The sequence below is a fragment of the Geotrypetes seraphini genome, chromosome 7, assembly GCF_902459505.1.
Source record: "Geotrypetes seraphini chromosome 7, aGeoSer1.1, whole genome shotgun sequence".
In the NCBI taxonomy this organism is placed as follows: Eukaryota; Metazoa; Chordata; class Amphibia; order Gymnophiona; family Dermophiidae; genus Geotrypetes; species Geotrypetes seraphini.
The window spans coordinates 38,514,513-38,535,714 of NC_047090.1; the positions used below are offsets into that span (position 1 = coordinate 38,514,513).

Consider the following 21,202-nt stretch of genomic DNA (forward strand, 5'->3'; position numbering starts at 1 on the left):
CCCAGAGCCAGAGATGACTGCGTCCCGTTCCTTCACTGGGGCTTCTCCAGAAGGCAGGGCCTTGTAATTTGTGGGGTGATGCCACCCTTTACCTTCAGCCTGGCTATCAAACATGGAGGCGGCAGCAGAAGCACAGTAAATGCCACAGGCTTCCAAGAGAAGGGAAGCCAGACCATGGAGGGAGAAAGAAGGGAAGGAGACAGATGCCAGACCAGGGGCAAGGAAGGAGAGAAAATGCCAGATAATGGAGGGGGGGAGGGAGAGATAGAAGAGAAGGAGAGCAGAAAGATGCCAGGGCATGGGGGGAGGGAAGGGAAATTAAGGAAACAGATGCCAAACCAGAGAGAAAGGAATGAGAAGAGATGCCAGAGCATGGAGGGGGAGGAAGAGATAGAAGAGAAGGAAAGGAGAGAGATGCCAGGCCATGGGGTTTAGTAGGAAGGAAAGGAGAAGAGAGAGATGCCAGAGCATAGGAGAAGGGGTGGAGACAGAAAAATGGAGAGGGGGTGAAGCTGAAATGAAACATGTACAAAGGAGAGAAGGGGCACAGGACAGACAGTTTATTGAAGGGACATAGAAAGACGGAAGATGCCATATGGAAGAGAGAGGGCGGACACTGGATGGAAAGGGCAAAGAGGGCAGTGGATGGAAGGGGCGAGACAGAGAATGAACAGTAGATAGAAATGTGGGAGACAGGTGGGAGACAGGGGGGACAGACACTGAATGGAAGTGTGGGGGAGGGGGGAAACATTGAATGGAAGGGGGGTGAAAGAGGGAAGCAGACACTGGAAGAAAGTGGGGAGGAGAACGAAAAAAGGGCATGTGCTGGATTGGGGGAAGAGGATAGAGTTAGATACTGGAAGGGGTGAGGGAAAGAGGTGGCAAGCCATAGGTAGACACAATGAAAGAGGGAAATTGTCTAAATTCTCTCTTACTATTCAGCCTCAGAGGCAGATAATAAATTGAGAAGGAAGAACAGGAGGAAGGGATTGGAGAGAGAGAGAGATGCTAAAATCTGCTGGCTGAGAAGGAGGGAGAGATGGAAGGGAAGAAGACAGATGCTATACCATGATGTGAGGGGTGGATGGTGGGGGACGTAGAGAAGTAGATGGATGCCACACCAATGGGGGGAAGGGAGAGATGGAAGGAAGAGGCATAGAAAGAGAGCAAATGCCGTATGGAAGAGGCAGAGAAAGGGCAGATAGTGGATGGATGGAAGAGAATATTGAGAAGATGAGGAAAGCAGAAACCAGACAACAAAGGTAGAAAAAAAATTTCTATTTGTTTTATTTATTTATTTATTTTTGCTTTAGGATAAAGTATTATTGTAACTGTGTTGATAAATCGTTTATTAACAGAAAATGGAAATAAGGTGACCCTGTTTATTGAACTAATTTTTACACATTTTATACTAATTCAGAGACCATAACACCTTTCCTCGGGTCAGGACAGGGATACTGTAACAGCAGTATAGTTTACTGATCTGAAGAAAGAGGTTTTAACCTCTGAAAGCTAATTGAGAAATGTATTAGTCCAATAAAATGACGGGCACTAAATTTTCTTCCTGCCATGCCCCTTGCCTCCTACCCAAATGCAAAATATAAATGGGTGAGCTTCCCAAAGCCCTGCCAGCTGAAGATCTCTTCCTCTAGGAAGGAAGGGGGAATTTGTTCAGAGGTGTTTGGAGGTTGCATAGAAGAAAAACTGTCCACTGGCGCTGGTATGGTTATCTTTGTTGTTTGTTTTGAATTTAAAAACAAAAGAAATAAAGTGGAAATAAAGAAGTAAATAAGAAAATGGATAAATAAATGGGGGTGGGGCATGGTTGGGGGGGGTCAGGGGGTCCAGTGGGCTTGTGTGCCTAGGGGCCCTCGACGAATTAATCCTGCCTTGGTAAGATAGCTGCTCTAACCACTAGGCCACTCCTCCACTTCCTTTGCCCTATGTTGCTAACTTCCCTCTAAACAGAGTTTGTCTCTGGTAACCAGAGCTGACATTGTGATGTCATAATGCCTCATTCCACCAATAAGAGTCAACCTCATCAATGATGTCACAATAGTTTGGTTGTAAAAGGTAAAAGACTTGCTATTCCACTTTTACTGCGTGGTTACACTCAAAGTGGTTTACATATTTCAGACAAGTACTTATTTTATACCTGGGGCAATGAAGTGTTAAGTGACTCGCCCAGAGGCACAAGGAGCTGAAGTGGGAATTGAACTCGCAACCTCAGGGTGCTGAGGCAGCTGTTCTAACCACTAGAATTAAAGATATAAAAATAATGACATTGTTCATCCCAGTATACAATTATTAGGAAAACCAACATTATTCGCCGACGATGCAAAACTGTGCAACATAGTAAGTGAAAGCTTTTTACAGGATAGCATGACACAGGACCTTCGTACGTTGGAAAACTGGTCCTCGACATGGCAGCTAGGCTTCAATGCTATGAAATGTAAGGTCATGCACCTCGGTAGCAGAAATCCGTGCAGAACTTACACCCTAAATGGAGAAACATTAGCCACAACCTCAGCAGAACGAGATTTGGGAGTAATCATCAGTGCAGACATGAAGGCTGCCAAGCAGGTAGAGAAGGCCACATCCAAGGCAAGGCAAATGAAAGAAGTTTCGTCAGTCGTAAACCAGAAGTCATAATGCCGCTGTACAGGACCATGGTGAGACCTCATCTGGAGTACTGTGTGCAGTTCTGGAGGCCACATTACCGTAAAGACGTGATTAGAATCGAGTCGGTTCAGCGGATGGCCACTAGGATGATCTTGGGGTTCAAGGGTCTCTCGTACGAAGAGAGACTGAGCAGACTGGGGCTCTACACTCTAGAGGAACGCAGGGAGAGAGGGGACATGATTGAGACATTTAAATACATCACAGGACGGGTCGAGGTGGAAGATGTCATCCTCTTGCCCAGGGGACCCTCGACCACAAGAGGGCATCCGCTTAAACTCAGAGGAGGGAAGTTTAGTAGTGACACCAGGAAGTATTTTTTCACAGAAAGGGTGGTAGATCACTGGAATAAGCTTCCGGTGCAGGTGGTCGAGGCCACCGGCGTGCTTGACTTTAAAAGTAAATGGGACATGTACGTGGGATCCCTACATAGCACGAATCACTAGCATCTAGACTTATCGGGGTGGGTTAGTGGAGTGGGCAGACTTGATGGGCTATGGCCCTTTTCTGCCGTCATCTTTATATGTTTCTATGTTTCTATGTTTCTATCTGAAACCCCAGTGCTCATCCAGTTTATTCAGTTCCAACTGGACTATTTTCTCTAGTGGTGATGAGCACCTAACATATATAGACTAAAAGTGATGCTTCTCAGCTTGTTCTGGTAACAAGCAGCACACTTGACACTGATTCATCATTTTAACCTTGAAGGCCAAAATGCATAACTGTTGAAGAAGAAACACATCATGCACAGAACGGTAAACCAAACAAGGGTGAAGCCTGCTATCAGGGCTAGTTCCGGAGTGAGTGGTACCCTAGGCGAGGGTGTCTATGGTGCCTCCTCTGGAGAAAGGGGGTGGGTTGTTGTTGATGGGGCTGGTATGGACTGGCAGGAAACAACACAGCATTCATAGCTGGATCAGTGAGGGGCCAGTGCAATGCTCCTGAATCACACACACGCTCAAAACTCCTGGTGGCACCCCTTGCCGAGGAGCATTGCTATGTCAAACCACAGAAATTCAAACGGAAAAGTAACCAGTAGCAGCTAAGTGATGCAATAAGGAAAGCAAAGAAGGCACCACAGTACCTCTGGCGACCCTGCAAGGACTGCATTTTCAATGATTGCTCCCGTCTCCTTGACAAACACTTTCACTCTGTATTGGGTGATGATACCGTTGGGTTGTCGGGGTTTCATCCAGGTGATGGTTAAAAAACTGGAATCTATTTCTGACACATTTAACTCATGAACAGTGCTTGGAACTTAAAAAGGGAGAAAAAAAGAAGAAAATTAATTTTGACAAGATCTGAAATGGTTGTATAATAACAGAGCCATATTGAATAATTCTGACCTTAAAAATACCATTTAACAACATGTCTAATTATTTACCAAATAGATCATTACGTTCTGAGAATTTAGCTCTACTGAAAACAAATGCTAACCCGAAGCATGTGGAGACTGGTAAAATGACCTTCTGTTGTGCAGGAGTTAAAATATGGGCCAAATATGAAAATGCTGTGAAAAGGGTAGTTTTAGAAAATTATTTAAGACGAAAATTGTTTGTAGACGCCTTTTTCTAGCCATGACTCTTTGTATATGCCTTTCGTATTACTTTCTTTGTGGATATGTTTCCTGAGGATTATTTGTTTGTTGTCTAATTATGGTTTTTTTTACAATTTTATATATGTAAATCATGTAAACTGTTTAGTTTTAAACGGTATAGAAATTTTATAAATAAATAAATAATAAAGATATGCTATATTACAATAGCATATAGTGATTGGAAACTTCATCAGGTTAGGTTTTGTCTTGAAAGGCTCCAAACTTGAAGGCCGCATTTGGAAGCCTTCGCGCATGTTCCGACATCGATGCAATGATGTCACACAGATGCATGCGTTCGTATGACTTCATCACGGTAACGGCCGCACATGCGCAAAGGCTTCCAGACGCAGCCTCCGGGCTCAGGACTTTGAAAACCTGGACAAACTGCCGGGCCTTTGGAAATCCCTCCGGGCGCCCGGACAGTCCTCTAAAAAGAGGACATGTCCGGGTTTTCACGGACATTATGGTAACCCTAGGCTTCAGGGCTTTTACTGTGGCTGCATCGTTACCGTGGCTTTATAAAAAGGGACCCTATGTCATATCTGTATGTCCAAGTTAGATTGTAAGCTCTTCCGAGCAGGGACTGTTTATTTAATGTCAAAATGTGCAGCACTGCGTATGCGCTATAAAAATGTTAAATAGTAGTGGTAGTTCTTTGGCATGGATAGAGCATTGTTAATATCTGCTCTAAGTTCTCCACACACTTGGCTTTTCTGGAGAAATTAATATACAAGCAGATTATGTAAATATAATATTTTTGTTGTGGGAAGATCATGAAAAGACCTAAGGATCACTAATATACCACAAATATGCTTTCTTCTTGATACCTATTGCCACCTAGTGGTAGAATGGAGCAGTGATTCCCAACACATTTGCAGCAACCCACCACTAGCAAGAGATTTTTTAGCTTTGCATGCATTTCACTGTATTATATGAATTCCACATTTATGAAATCACATATAAATGTGCAGCTTGAAATATTACACAAATGATCGGAATGTGGTTTCAAAAAGCATGCATGTGATTACAATGTGCAAGGAAAGTCTTTATTGCTTCTGTATTCACATGCGGCCCACAAAGTACTATTTTGAAGCCCTCGGTATATTTATCATAATCACAAAAGTAAAATAAAACAGTTTCTTGATCATCTGCCTCTTTAGCTATAAATTACAATATTATTATTAAGACTTAGCCAAAAGGAAAGATTTATAAACCCTCTCATTTCAAACTGCTAAATTGAATGTATGGCTTGGAAAAATTATGTTAGAGGTCTCTTCCAATCTTGATTTTAGAAAATTGTTAAAGACTCAACTCTTTGATAGGCTGCTATCTTAATGCATTCTGCTTCATTTTTTCTATCAAGTTCCTTAGATTCAACTTGATGTATTTTATCTGTGCTATGTATTACTTCTTTCCCTGCCATGCCGGTATTTGTCTGCATTATATTGTAAATGCTTTCTGTCTTTATCTGTTTTTAAGTCCATTATTCTAATTTGTATTTTATGTGTATCCCATATATTAGCTCACCTTGTTGTGAACCGCCTAGAACTTTTTCAGGATGGCGGTATATAAGAATAAAATTATTATTATTATAAAGAGTTTTACCTCATGCAAAATTGTCATTTCTTTAATAAGACATTAACTATTTTTTCTGAGGCCCTCCAAGTACCTACAAATCCAAAATGTGGCCCTGCAAAGGGTTTGAGTTTGAGACCACTGGGCTAGATGGACCATTGACCTGACCCAGTAAGGCTATTGCTATGTTCTTAAATTTGGACACCCAGCTTTCCTCTCGCCATATTATTACTTTTTACCGGCCCTTTTATACAATATTCTTTAAGTCTTATCATAACTAGACCTGATCAGCAAAATGACAAAAACTTCAACTGTTTTTAGATTTCAACAGAAATATCTCAGAGTTTCGTCTATTCTTTATATTAAACAAAGGTAAATGTTTCCAATTATTCTATCCCTTCTAATGGAAATTACCATCTGCCAAGGTGAAAACCGTAATGTTGGCTTTTGGCCCAGTGCCTGCACTTGTCTCCCCAGCAACGTAGGCATCATATGCTGTGAAAGGTACAAGACTAGTAAAGGTGAACTTGAGATCTTTCGTGCTGTTTTCCACAGTAGAACCTAAGGGGAAAGGTCACATGTCAGAAGAATACAATTCACCTTGAGCTACTACTGCAAATGGTGTGGGATAGGGTTACCAGATTTTCTGTCTGGAAAATCTGGACCCCCCCTAGACCCGCCCACAGGCCCGTCCTGTCCCACCCATCACACCCAGGTTCCGTCCTGTCATGACCCCAAGCCTTGCCTCCAATCCTGCCCCAGCCCACCCCCACTGCATTCTTTCGTCAGGAAGGACATCCGCGCATGCACGGGATGCAACACAATGATGTCACGTGCACGCGGTCATGTGCGTGATGTCATTGCGTCACATTTGCGCATGCGCAGATGTCCTCCTACATAACGGAAAGCTTTTCAAAACCTGGACAAAGTGCCAGGTTTTAAAAAGCCATCCGGATCCCTGGACATGTCCTCAAAAGAAGGACATGTCTGGGAAAATCCGGATATCTGGTAACCCTAACGGGGCCTCTTGACCTTTGCCTTGATATTACAGGCTTAAGGGGTGGGGCTTTTAGAAGGAGGAGGATTAAATCTTTTGCCCTCATATTGGGGCTAGAGAGGGAGACCTTCAAAATTTAGCAAAAAAAAATGCAAATGAATCAAGAGCGCATTGGAATCTCTTAGGACATTAGGCTCTAAATGTGGAATAATGTAGAAGTACCTGTTGGTCCGTATAGCTCCACCCTATAGGTGAACTTTCCTGTTAATATAGTCGGTGGGTCCCAGGCTACAGAGAAGGATTTTGCTGTGATGTTAGTTTTAATTAAATTCTGTGGTGGATCTTCTGGAACTGAGATTCAAATAACTGCTGTTAGTACATGAAAAAAATAACATCCGTTTTATACCAGCATCTTTTTTTTTTTCATTTTTAGAATGAGAAATCTATAGATTATTGCACTGAAAATTTTACATTGTTTTCACATCTTCTACCTGCTGCTCGATACAGCCATGGCTGTCTTCTGACATCACGTCCTGGTTGCGGAACCAGGACGTGACATCAGAAGGGAGTCGAAGCTGGCATGAGCAGCAGGTGGAAGATGCTGCTCACATCGGTGACCATTTAAAGAGATATGCAGGGGGTAGGAAGGAGCAGAGGTACCGGCAGCCCCCCTGAAGACGGCACTTGGGGCCGACCTCCTCCCCATCTCCCTCCCCCTTGTTACATCACTGGTTGGGTGCTTTGATCTCACTGGTGATGAGAACAAAGGACAGGTCAGCACTTTGTATGTCTAATAGAACTATACAAATGATTAGTAGTAGCGGGTCTCCAGGGGCCATCTCCTCTAGACATGTAAGCCAGGTACCTTGAGGTCCTCTCAACAAAATCTATTAATTATTCCTTTCTTCAAGATTATCTGTCTAGATCGGGGCCCCGCAAACTTTTCAGCACCGGGGCACTGCCATTGCGGGTGAGGGAGAGGAGGAGAATCATCAGCTCTGGCTGACAGCCTATAGGAAGTGCCTCTCCTCCTTGCCGGCGTCTCTGTGCCGCGGCACACAGTTTGCGACACACTGGTCTAGATATTTGTCGTCATTTCATAAGCAGCATAAAATCTGTTTTACTTTTTGGGATCTTGCCAGGTACTTGTGACCTGGATTGGGCACTGTTAGAAACAGGATACTGGGCTTGATGGACCTTCAGTGTGTCTCAGTAAGACACCTCTTAAGTTCTTAAGTATAGGACTATCAAAGCCATTGTGACCTCACTGATGAGGTTAGCTCTTAGGCATTGGTGGAATGAGGCATTATGACATCACAATCTCAGCTCTGAAATGTTGCTGCTCTTTGGGTGTCTGCCAGGTGGTTGTGACCTGGGTTGGCCACTGTTGGAAACAGGATACTGGGCTTGATGCACCTTCAGTCTGTCCCAATATGGCAACTCTTATGTTCTTATATAGAAAAGAACGTCTAAAGAAGCAGTTAGAGAAGAACAAGAAAATCAATCCATCTGGCAATAACCTGTTTCTATGACTTTCTCATCAGTGATTTTCTATTACATATTTATATTTCAACAGAACATACTAAATTACTCTACAATAATATATAACAAATATAAAGGCTTGCTTTATAAAGTAGATATAAGAAATATCATTAAATGTATATTCATGTAACATTAAAAAAAAAAAAAAGCATACACTTTATGTGAGAAATGCAAACAGCTGACTTCCATCATGCAAGGAAAAGTGACCTACCAGATTCTGGCATCCTAACAATTGTACTGTCAATATATCCAGGCTCAATGGTCACTGCTGAGACTTCAAAGAGATAGGTGGTGTATGGCCTAAGGTGTCCCACAATGAAGCTAATGGGTTCATTCCAAACAGCGTGAAAGGTTGTTGAGTCTACGGTCTGAGATGCAAAGGCAGTAGGCAACGGAGTTGAAGATTGCCTGTATGTTGATGAAGGCCTGCTGGTGGTCCATGGGAAAGATTCACCTTTGTCCTAGAAAGTAACATTAATTAAACATGTTGGTGTATTGTAGCAGTTGGTTTATGTACAAAGCAGGAAGCTTGATTGTTTCATATTTAAAAGGTAGAAAGCAAATATCCAGAGTCTCATCGCTCAAAGTTCCCAATGGTGAGATAATTTACAAAGACTCAGAAATTATAAATCTTTTTCAAAAATTCAATAAATCTCTATAGTCATCTAAAATGTAGTCTCAAATAAATAAATTTTCTGTCTGGCATAAGCTTATATTACTTGATTCTCAGATAACAATGTGAAATTCTCCAATAACCTTAAAGGAAATTTAATCTGCCTGTAATTCTTTTCTATGAACAAAGCTCCTGGCCCTAATGGCTTTATAGCTGAATATTACAACATTTTCTCTTCAGAATTATCACCTTTACTTCAAACCATACAAGATAATTGCATAAATGAACAAAATAGTTATGGCACTTTTGTAGAGGCTAATAATTCTCATTCTTAAGCCAGGGAAAAATACCTCCAATGTAGCTAATTTCAAACTTATCTCTGATAGTAAAACCTATGCTACATTTTTAGCAACTAGATTATTTTCAAGACTTCTGATACTCATACATCCATACCGAAATGGCTTTATGAAAAACAAATCTACTACAGACAACTCAAGACTCTTCTGTGATTTACTCTCTTTACTGAAGACCTCGTGACAGCCTTGTTCCTAGATGCAGAGAAGGCTTTTTGACATGGTTGAATGATCCTATCGTTTCAAAATTCTTCAGTGGTTTGGCTTTGGTTCCCAATTTATTAGTATGGTCCAAACTAGAGAATGACACTGGGCCAAATTTTTCCCCATCCCCACAGGAACTCATTTTCCCGTTTCGTCCCTGTGAGTTCTTTACCTGTCTCTGCCCCATTCCTGCAAGCTCTGTCCTCAACTGCACAACACTTAAAAATCATAAGTAGCAACATTCTAACGCTCAGATTGTGATGTCATAATGCCTCATTCCACCAATGCCTAAGCTCCGTCCTCATCTGCACAAGCCTCAAACACTTTAAAACCATAAGTGTGTGAGGCTTGTGTGGTTAAGGCAGAGCTTACTGGAATGGGACAAGGACAAAACTCATGGGGACGGGATGGGGAAACTGAGTTCCTGTGGGAACAGGGAAAAATTTGTCTCTTGTGTCATTCTCTAGTCCAAACCTTTGGTCAGTGGCATAGTAAGAGGGGGAAGGAGGGTGCGGTCCACTCTGGGTGCCGTACTGGTGGAGGTGCCGGTACTCGTCCTCCTCTCCGCTCTCCTGCTCCTTCCCTGCTCCCCCCACCGCCATCACTACCCCATCCCTTCCTCCATACCTCTTTAACATTCCTGGTGTGAGCAGCAACCCCAACCTGCTGCTCATGCCAGTGTCGGCTCTTCCTCCTCTGACGTCACTTCCTGGATCTGTGCCTAGGAAGACACATCAGAGGACGAGCAGACGCTGGTGCGAGCAGCAGGTCGGGGCTGCTGCTTGCGCCTGGAATGTTAAAGAGGTACGGGGAACAGAAGGGGCGCACGCATGCAGCAGGAGGGGGCGAGGAAGGAGCGGATGTGGAGTGGAAAAGAGGGCAGTGGAAGAGCGCCACTGCCCTGGGCACCTCTCACCCTCACTATACCACTGCTTGGCCTAAGTACCTGTGTCTAAGTTAGGCGTCTGCTGGTGCCAAAGCCTAGAACAGGCACCTACATACAAACCACGCCCATAATATGACCCTAGTCCCGCCTACTTTGTGGTAATAATAATACTACTTTTATATTTTGTCTACCGCCATACCTGGGAGTTCTAGGCGGTTTACAACAATCGAAAGCAAATACATACAATGCAATAGAAACAGTACTAATGCAAACATCAGGTTTAAAGTTCTGAAGGACCTACATGAAGAGAGTTGACTATGTTGAGAAAAAGAGCAATTTGAAAGGAGAAAAGGGATTAGGAACAACAGTTAAGGTCCAAGCTTGTTAAATAGATAGGTTTTTATCTGTTTTCTAAAGTCTAGATAGGAGGTAGCATCTACAGCAATTTTTGTGAGCCAAGTATTCATTTTGGCCGACTGGAAAGAAAAGGTTCTCTCTCGGAACCTTTTACAGTGGCAGAGTTTTATTGGAGGATATGTGAACAAGCGTGTTCTTCGGGAGCTCTTGTTGAAGTGACTCGGAGTAAAATGGGGAGTGAGGTAACCTGGAAGCATACCCAACACTGCTTTGTAGCAGATACAAGAAAACTTAAATAGCACTCCGGATTCGAACGGTAGCCAATAAAGCTTTTGGTAGAAAGGGGAGACGTGCTCCCATTTTTTTAGACCAAAAAAATAAGGCGGACAGCCGCATTCTGGAGGACTCTCAATTTATTAGTGGTTTTTTTAAAAGCACCTGGGTATACGATGTTACAGTAGTCTAGAATGCTTAGAATAGAAGACGAGAAGAGAAGAAGATGACTAGGCAGCTATCTCAAATTGGGAGGTGCTTACCAAATTAGATGCCTAACATTCATTTAAGTGCAATTTACGACAATTACAAGTTGCTAAATGGCAATTAATGGTGCTGATTAAGTCTATTAAACTTTGGGCAGACTTTAAAGAATTCCCCAGTAAGAGTCTTTGGGTAATAGTAATACATTTAGATAATGCCTTTCTGCGGTACAAACCAAGGTAGTTTACATACAAGTTCTTTCTTTATCCCTAGTGAGCTTTGGGGGGGGGGGGGAACTCTATAAATGGCGCCTTAACTAAACCCCTGTTTTACTAAGGCGTGCTAAGCGTTTTAGCGTGCGCTAAATGCTAATGTGTCCATAGACATGCATGCGTTAGTGTTTAGCACGTGATTAGCGTGCGTTAATATTTAGCGCGTGCTAAAAAGCATAGCGCACCTTAGTAAAAGGAGCCCTTCAGCACCTAAGTTAAGGGGGGAAACACTGTTGTAAACAACATTTAAGTAAAAATTCAAAGGGCCTACCGGCGCCCAAATACATGGCGCTGGAATCACGTCTCCGGAGGCACCTACCAGCGCCTAACGCCACTATAGGTGTGGATAACGCCGGAAGTAGTGTTAGGCATCTATAGGTGCCTCCAGAGGCGCGGCTCACGTCAAAGGTAGGCGCCAGAAATGTAGGCCTGGAAAACCCTGGCCTATATTTTCAGCGCCTATCTTTGCCTGAGGCACGATGCTCTAAAGGGCGCTGTCGCATGGCTAGCACGTGATTGGTGACCGCTTTTAAGGCGGCCGCTGACAACGGCGCCATTAGACAATCCAACAGTTCATACTTGCGGCAAGAGACAGTTAAGTGAATTCCCAGGGTCACAAGCAATGCATGAAAATTTTTTCTTGTGTGAGCAACAAGTTAGAAAAAAATAACAATTTTCCAGATTTGCAAATATTTTTGTGTGCAACCAAGTAAAGGTGGACCATGTAAAGTGGGCTTTACAGTCTATGACCTAGAAATATCAAAAAAGAGATAAGTTAATTTAATTATGTATTTTTAATGGGTATAACTAATGGGCAGACTGGATGGACCGTTCAGGTCTTTATCTGCCGTCATTTACAATGTAAAAAAATGTGAGTAACGCTCCTAGATTGTACGAGTGATTGCTCACATGCTTCACATAGAGGGAACATAGGTCGCAAGTTACTGCAGAATGACGATAACAGCTCGTAGATTGTTTGATGTTGAATATGTTTTCATAAAATGTTTTATGTCCTGTTTTTAGTTCTTGTCTTATATTTCATTGATGTATGCCTGCTTGTACCTCATCCAGAATTATAGATTGCACAGTTTATAAATTAAAAATAAGTAAGCAAATAAAAGAACATAAGAATTGCCATACTGGGACAGACCGAAGGTCCATCAAGCCCGTATCTTGTTTCCAACAGTGGCCAATCCAGGTTACAAGTATCTGGCAGAAAACCAAAGAATAGCAACATTCCAGAGCTCAGATTGTGATGTCATAATGCCACATTCCACCAATGCCTAAGAATCAACCTCAGTGATGTCACAACGGCTTGATTGTCCTAGACTTGGCTCACATAAGAACATAAGAATTGACGTACTGGAACAGACTGGAGGTATCCTATTTCCAACAGTGGCCAACCCAGGTCCCAAGTACCTAGCTAGATCCCAAGTAGTAAAACAGATTTTATGCTGCTTATCCTAGGAATTAACGGTGGATTTCCCCAAGCCATCTCAATAATGTTCTATGGACTTCTCTTTTAGGATATTATCCATATCTCGGATGTTTATATCTACAATAGCAAGTATAGTTAATTAATGTTTCTCGGCTGTTTAGAGCATGCATAGTTACTTAGGCCCCCTTATACTAAACCGTGCTAGCGGTTTTTAGCGCAGGGAGTCACGCTGAATACCCTGCGCAGCTCCCGACGCTCACAGAGTTCCTATGAGCATGGGGAGCTGCGCGCGGTTTAGTAAAAGGGGGCCCTAGTGTTCCTCAGGTGATCTCTATTTACCATAACTCAATCATTGCAACACTCGCTTTCCAAATACATCTTGTCCATATTTGTCTCGACTATACTGTGTATGTACTCCTGTAACCCGTTCTGGGCTTCTTTGGAAGGATGGGCTAAATAAACAAATACATAAATACATAAACCCTGATAAACCAAGGGCTTTTACAAAGGTGCACTAAATGTTTTAGCAAAGGCAGATCATGTTTCATGAACGTGCTGCACTTCTTTGAGGGAGTAAACAGGCAGATAGACAAGGGCAACCCAGTCAACATTGTATATCTGGATTTTCAGAAGGCATTCGACAAGGTTCCGCACAAACGACTACTTCGAAAAATTGCGAGCCATGGAATTGAGGGTGAAAAACTCACATGGATTAAAAACTGGCTGGAGCATAGGAAACAGAGAGTGAGGATAAATGGACAATACTCGGACTGGAAGAGCATCACCAGTGGGGTGCCGCAGGGCTCGGTACTCTTCAACATCTTTATAAATGATCTGGACATAGGTACGACAAGTGAGGTGATTAAATTTGCGGACGATACGAATTTATTCAGAGTAGTGAAGACGCAGGGGGATTGCGAAGATCTGCAACATGACATATTCAGGCTTGAGAAATGGGCATCGACAAGGCAAATGAGGTTCAATGTGGATAAGTGTAAAATGATGCATGTCGGTAACAAAAATCTCATGCACAAATACAGTATGTCCAGGGCAGTACTTGTAGAAACCTCCCAGGAAAGAGACTTGGTGTGGCGGCGGTGGCGAAAAGGGTGAACAGAATGCTAGGAATAATAAAGAAGGGGATCACGAACATATCGGAGAGGGTTATCAAGCTGCTGTACCGGGCCATGGTGCGCTCTCACCTGGAGTACTGCATCCAGCACTGGTCACCATACATGAAGGACATGGTACTACTCGAAAAGGTCCAGAGAGGAGCGACTACGATGGTTAAGGGGTTGGAGGAATTGCCGTACAGTGAAAGATTAGAGAAACTGGGCCTCTTCTCCTTCGAACAGAGGAGATTGAGAGGGGACATTTAAGGTACTGAAACATTTAAGGTACTGAAGGGGATAGACTTAGTAGATAAGGACAAGTTGTTCACCCTCTCCAAGGTAGGGAGAACGAGAGGGGACTCTCTAAAGTTGAAAGGGGATAGATTCCATACAAACGTAAGGAAGTTCTTCTTCACCCAGAGAGTGGTGGAAAACTGGAACGCTCTTCCGAAGTCTGTCATAGGGGAAAACACCCTCCAGAGATTCAAGACAAAGTTAGACAAGTTCCTGCTGAACCGGAACGTACACAGGTAGGGCTAGTCTAAGTTAGGGCGCTGGTCTTTGACCAGAGGGCCACCGCGTGAGCGGACTGCTGGGCACGATGGACCACTGGTCTGACCCAACAGTGGCAATTCTTATGTCTATGGACACGTTAGCGGTTAGCATGCACGCCAAACACTCGCTAAAACACATAGCACACTTTAGTAAAACAGGGGGTAACTGATTTCACTACTTTCTTCGGCAACGAAGTCCAGTTCTCCTGCTTCTCAGCCCACTGCTCTAACCATTAGGCCTCTTCTCCATGCCATCCAAAGTGTCTTTTTCTGACACCCAAACAACGTTTTACATTTCCTTCCTCTGATTTTTCTCTCATTTATCATTTTCAAAGTCGTTTTCACTATGCTCTGTGACTGCTGTTCCTTTCTTTTTTTTCTTTTCAAATTATCTTTATTAACAACTGCAAAGAAACATACAACCAGGAGCAGAATAATCATAAAACAGAGCAGCCAGAAAGGTCACAAATATCCCCCTGACCTGTCTCTCCTACTTGGTTAGACCCCTTTGAATATCAAATATGTTATGTATGGAACTCCATTGTAGGACACTGTAATGAAAAGCAAAGTTTAACAGGGCATCTTCCCCCCCCCCCCCCACCTAAAAAAAAACCAAAAACACACACACACATTTTTGTTGTTGTTTTGGCAAGTTGAAAAATTTTTGAAACTTACAGTACATTCTGGTAATGGACCAGGTAAAATATCCTCTACTTTGATCATGGCATCTTTCACCACGGTTCGGTTTCTCGCATTCTTCACACTGATTTTGAATCCAACAATCTTTCCATTTGGTTGGCGTGGGAGAAACCACGTCAGGTTCACTGTTGAAGAATTCAAGGGCTCTGCGGTGAGATTTGCCACTTTTCCTGGTGCTAAGAATGATGATAACAGAGATTAGATTCTGAGAAACGACGTTTGGAAAATTAGTTTCCGTGGCTGAGTTACACAGAAAGACCCCCTTTACTCATCTAGAGTATTTTCCATTATTTTTTGAAATGGTACTTTTCACGAGGCCCTTGCATTGCTAAGCTAAAATGTTCCCTGGGGAGATCAAGTTTGAATATAATTTTTAAACTAAACTAAAACTTAGGGCTCCGTTTACGAAGCCGCGTTAGCGGTTTGACGCGTGTAATAACACGCGCTAATTTGCCGGCCTCGCTAGCCGCTAACGCCTCCTCTTGAGCAGGCGGTAGTTTTTCGGCTAGCACGAGGGTTAGCGCGCACTAAAAAGTTATGTGCGATAAAGCCGCTAACGCGGCTTCGTAAAAGGAGCCCTTAGTTTCATAGACCAGGTCATCTTCATATAATAAAGCTTGACTCGGTTTACATCTATTCAGAAAATATTAAAAAAGAACATGAATTTAGAATTTAAAAAAATAACCACGTTTAAGTTTTTGCAAAAAAGTTGAAATTAACCTAACCCCCTCTTTTACTAAGGTGCGTTAACCAATTAGCGCACGCGAATCGAATTAGCTAACGTGTCCATAGACTAACATGCACACGTTGGCATTTCGCGTGCGCTAATCGGTTGGCGCACCTTAGTAAAAAAGGGCCTAATTCTCTTAACCTTAAAGGAATATCATTCCATAATTTTGATAGTTTGAAAGGACAGGATTTCCTCAATTTACGGGTAAAAATAATTCCTTTAAGAATTCCAAGAAAATGGTACAATAAGGAACATATGCCAAATAGGATCTTGAAAGTTAAGCAGGAACATTTGAAAGCCCATGAAGTTGGCCAGTAGTGTTCAAATTTACCCTTGCTGAGAAAAATCAACCTAGCTGCGGTATTCTGAATCAACTGGAGACTCTGCAAGCTGGTTTTGGTTAGACTTAAATAGATTGAATTACAATAATCTAACCGAGAAAGGATGATGGACTGGTCTAGAACAGTGTTCTTCAATCGCCGGTCCGCAAAAATTTTATGCCAGTCCACAGGGCTAACATGCGCTAACGTGTCCCTAGGAAAAAATGACTAGCGTGCCTTAGTAAAAGGACCCTCTAATTTGTTTTGCTTCTTTCCAGAAACCTCATCGTCTGAGGCCAGAGTTTTTGCATGAGTCCTGCGACCCTAGGACAGCTTACGTGCCGCTGGGTGCGAGTCTATAAACGACACCTGGCAGATGATTGGCAATCACACTCATGGGCATCTACAAATTAGGAACAGTTTATTTATAGCACAGCTTATTTATAGCATAGCTTATTTATAGCATAGCATAGCTTATTTATAGCACAGCTTATTTATAGCACAGCATAGCTTATTTACAGTTTATTTATAGCATAGCTTATTTACAGGAGTACTCCAGAAAGAATTAAAACGTTTACAAATAATTCAAAATTCTGCAATAAAATTAATAACAAAATCTACAAAATATGATCATGTTACCCCCATACTTCGAAATGCCCATTGGCTGCCAATTAATCAAAGAATTTCTTACAAAATCTCTCTAATAACATTTAAAACAATTCATTCTAAACTGCCCCAATTTATTGATAAATATCATATCCCATATGACCCACCCCGCAGTCTTAGATCATCTAATCGTAACTTGCTGATGGTCCCCTCCCTTCGTATAATAGGAACCAAAAGGCATGACATTTTCTCAGTCGTAGCCCCTCAGCCTTGGGAATACCCTACCAGCTCTTGTTAGAGAAGAAGCTAATCTTGAACATTTCAAAAGCCTACTCAAGAGTCATTTATTTAAAGAAGCTTTTAACATTTGATTTAAATTTTACAGTATCCTTTTTAAACTCTCTTAAGGAATTAAGCAGCAATGAGCCTTTTCCTTTTGTTTTTTTCCTTATTTGTCTTTCGTTCCTATCCAAATTGTATTTCTAACCCTATTTCCTCTTGTCTCCCGTCTGTCTGTCTCTTTAATATGTCCCTCTTTAATATGCCAATTATTAGTTGATGTTTCTTTGTAATTTGTGTTTTGTTTTTTTAATTATTAATGGTATTGTTAATGGCATTTTTATTATGTTCATGCTCTTTTTTTATATATTGTAAACTCGCTTAGAAATTAGATAAGCGATTAAATCAAATTTTAATAAAAAACCTTTTAATAATAATAAAACCTTGTTTATAGAATCAGAGCCCACTTGCCTCCTTGTATCATAATAGAAGTGCCCAGTTCTCCAACTTGTTTCTCTATAATACAACATCAGCTCATAACGGGAATCTTGCCAAAGCACTGCAATGACTGAGAATAGTTCATTGAACTTTTGATCCCGTGGGAGTTCTTTAAGATTCGCTGTTATCATTCTGTTCCTGAGTGGGGGGCCAACAGCCAAATGAGCAAGCGCTTCAAGGCATTGCTGAAAAGGGGTAATTATATCCAGATTTTCCTATTTCTAAAAGGTAACATTAAAAAATTTATTTTAGAGAATCGTCTAATCAATTAGGGGTCTTTTTATTAAGGTGCACTAACCGATTTAGCGTGTGTTAAATGCTAAGGCTGCCATAGAATATAATGGATGCCTTAGCATTTAGTGCGTGCTAATAATCTTTAGCATGCGATAAATCGGTTAGCACGCCTTAATAAAAGGACCCCTTAGTGAATAATCATTTGTTCAATACCTGTGGTTTGGGTTTGGTTTTTTTTTTACTATTATTTATTACAAATAGCAAAAGCACAAAAATAATAAACCCCACGTAATTCTGCTAAGACCAATTTAAATCATAACCCCTCCCCCCTTTTATGAAGCTGTGTTAGGCTTTTTTTATCCTATGAGCGTCAGAACTTTTACCGCCGCAACAGGCGATAAAAGAGCCTAATGCGGCTTCATAAAAGAGGGGGAAATTAATTACTAAACTTCCTGAAAACACATATTTTTATATTGTTGCTAAACAGACCGCCGGGCAGGAGGGGGGGGGGGGCATTTTTGGAAGGATATCCAAGTCAGAACAGGGACCTTTATGTCACAACATCCCAAATGGATATCCATCTCACATGTATTTTCAAACAGATCAAGATTGTCTGATTGAAAATAAGAGAGATGCATATCTGTGGGCTGGAGATGTCCCGCATAAACAGCCATTTTACTAACTGGGGATGGGGCAGAGACAGGGACAGATTTTTTTCCCCCATGTCATTCTCTATTTTCAGTACCCCTTCCTAGTGTGAAAACTTTCAGTCTGGTAACCAGAGCTGACATTATGATGTCATAATGCCTCATTCCACCAATAAGAGCAAACCTCATCAGTAATGTCACAAGGGCTTGATTGTCCTATACTTGGCTCACTTTTATTACATACAAGGAGGTGCTGAAAAGTTCTAAGCCCAACCAGCCAACTTACTAAATTCTGAGCGTTATTTTGCCACTGTAGTTGAAAGAGTGTTATCTTATTTCATTAAACGCCAATTTGTAGAAACCAAATTCTATGTTTTGACATTGTTTCAGATCATTGATTGAACCATATCCACGTCATTCTCTTTTTGGTTGGGCTGAGAACTTTTCAGCACTCCCTCGTACAACAAAATTAGATAATAAAGTCACATTTAAAGACTGCTCTGCTTAAGCACTTGTCTTTGTAGCACTCTCTTTAACTAGTTTTTAAGGTGAATGTTTTAATATGGTTAAATGAATTCTAATTTTTCACAGAAGTTGTTTTGGGCACTCAGCTTCCATCTTTCTTTTGTCACTCATAGAAGACACAATCTGTGCAATTTATATGGATGATTTTGATTACACAGATGAGCCCTGAGTGCCTGTGCACGGCCAAATAGGGAATAACACGGGGACATATTTTTCCCTGTCCCTGCAGGAACTCAATTTCCCCGTCCCGTCCCCATGAGTTTTGTCTCTGTCCCTATCCCATTCCTGTAAGCTCTGCCTTTATCGCACAAGCCTTGAACACTTGTGATTTTAAAGTGTTTGAGGCTTGTGCAGATGAAGACAGAGCTTAGGCATTGGTGGAATGAGGCATTATGACATCACAATCTGAGCTCTAGAATGCTGCTACTTATGATTTTAAAGTGTTTGAGGCTTGTGCAGATGAGGACGGAGCTTAGACACTGGTGGAATGAGGCATTATGACATCACAATCTGAGCTCTAGAATATTGCTATTTATGATTTTAAAGTGTTTGAGGCTTGTGCAAATGAGGACAGAGCTTGCAGAAATGGGGCAGGGACAGAAAAAGAACTCGCGGGGACGAGACGGGAAAATGAGTTCCCACGGGGACGGGGAAAGATTTGTCCCTGTGTCATTCTCTAGGGCCAAAGGAAATCCCTCCCCCACTTTACCAGGACAGAGCATCACAATGTAAAGACCTTACAAACTCTCTTCTCCAGTTGCAGGATTTGGAATAAGCTCTTACCCGACTTGAAGGAAGAAGAGATTTCTTTGACCTTGTACAAATCTATGAATTCTTCTGGAACAGAGGGATAGGGATATGTGGGCCCCCCCAAAAAAACCCTTCATCTCACTGTAGTGTTTAGATCAAATCCCTTCAATTCAGGCCATCATATCAGTGAGACTTTTATGGTCTGCCTTTTGAATCGAGGAAGCCCAGGAGACTGGCAGAGGTGGGGGCTACCATCTCACATCTTCCATTTGCCAAGCAGATAACCAAACATCCAGAAAGCAAAAGAAAAAAATCTTACCACTTTCTGCAGTTTGAAAGAGAAAAGGCTCAGTAAATAGACCGATCCCAGCACTATTTTCAGCTGCAATCTAAAAGAAAAAAATTCAACAATATAATACAGCCTAAGCACTCCCATATTTTTTTAATCTTATCTATGGACATAAGAACATCAGCTGAGAATTCAGTTCATCATGGACACACTATCCCCTTCTTTTACAAAGGTGCACTACGCTTTTTAGCTAAATATTATTCTGCGCTAAACACGCACTAAACGCTAATGATTGCACGTTAGCCTATGGACGCGTTAATGGTTAGCACAGGCGTTCATGCAGCGCAAAACAGTTAGTGCGCCTTCGTTAAAGAGAGCCTAAGATTCAAAGAACATACGGCTCCTTCTACAAAGCCACAGTAGTGAGCCTCGCACGGCAAATGCGACGCAGCCTATTTAGTTCCTATGGGCTGCGCCGCATTTGCCACGCCAGGACTTTGTAAAAGGAGCCCTTAAAGAGCTCAGATTCTAAGTGGCCCCTTTGAAATTTATTGGGGCTGAGGGACCAAACTTACACTTTTGTGCGGAAGCATGTTACTGCGCGCTAACCCCCGGAGTAGTTAGAAGAAGAGCTCCTAATTTACCCCCCCACCACCACATTTTACTAAACTGCGATAGCGGTTTTTAGCGCAGGGAGCTGCGCTGAATGCTGCGCACTGCTCCCAACGCTCATAGGAACTCTGTGAGCGTCAGAAGCTGCTCAGAGCATTCAGCATGGCTCCCTGCGCTAAAAAACGCTATCGCAGTTTAGTAAAAGGGGGGTTAGATTTTTGAATTCAGCTCATTCTTTTCCAGAAGTAGCTGAAAGAAAGATATACTGAAGTATAAGAGATGTTTCCTTGTCCCCAGAAAGCTCCCAATCAAATTTTGTGTGAGGGGGCGCAAACATTGTTCTATAGATTTAGAATA

At 42.1% G+C, this 21,202-nt stretch overlaps 1 protein-coding gene across 7 annotated transcripts in view; it reads right to left on the reverse strand.

Annotated features, from left to right (window-relative positions):
* PTPRQ (protein tyrosine phosphatase receptor type Q) overlaps nucleotides 1-21,202 on the reverse strand; it is a 294,193-nt gene that overhangs the window by 201,770 nt on the left and 71,221 nt on the right. For 6 of the 7 annotated variants that reach the window (XM_033952701.1, XM_033952703.1, XM_033952707.1 and 3 more), the window contains 6 exons: nucleotides 20,264-20,333; nucleotides 15,332-15,531; nucleotides 8,602-8,851; nucleotides 7,071-7,199; nucleotides 6,266-6,412; nucleotides 3,764-3,936 (listed from right to left, as the gene is read on the reverse strand). In XM_033952701.1, coding sequence (XP_033808592.1) covers nucleotides 3,764-3,936; nucleotides 6,266-6,412; nucleotides 7,071-7,199; nucleotides 8,602-8,851; nucleotides 15,332-15,531; nucleotides 20,264-20,333 — 969 coding nt within the window. The remainder of the gene's footprint in view (nucleotides 1-3,763; nucleotides 3,937-6,265; nucleotides 6,413-7,070; nucleotides 7,200-8,601; nucleotides 8,852-15,331; nucleotides 15,532-20,263; nucleotides 20,334-21,202) is intronic. The other variant, XM_033952702.1, reaches the window with a different exon arrangement.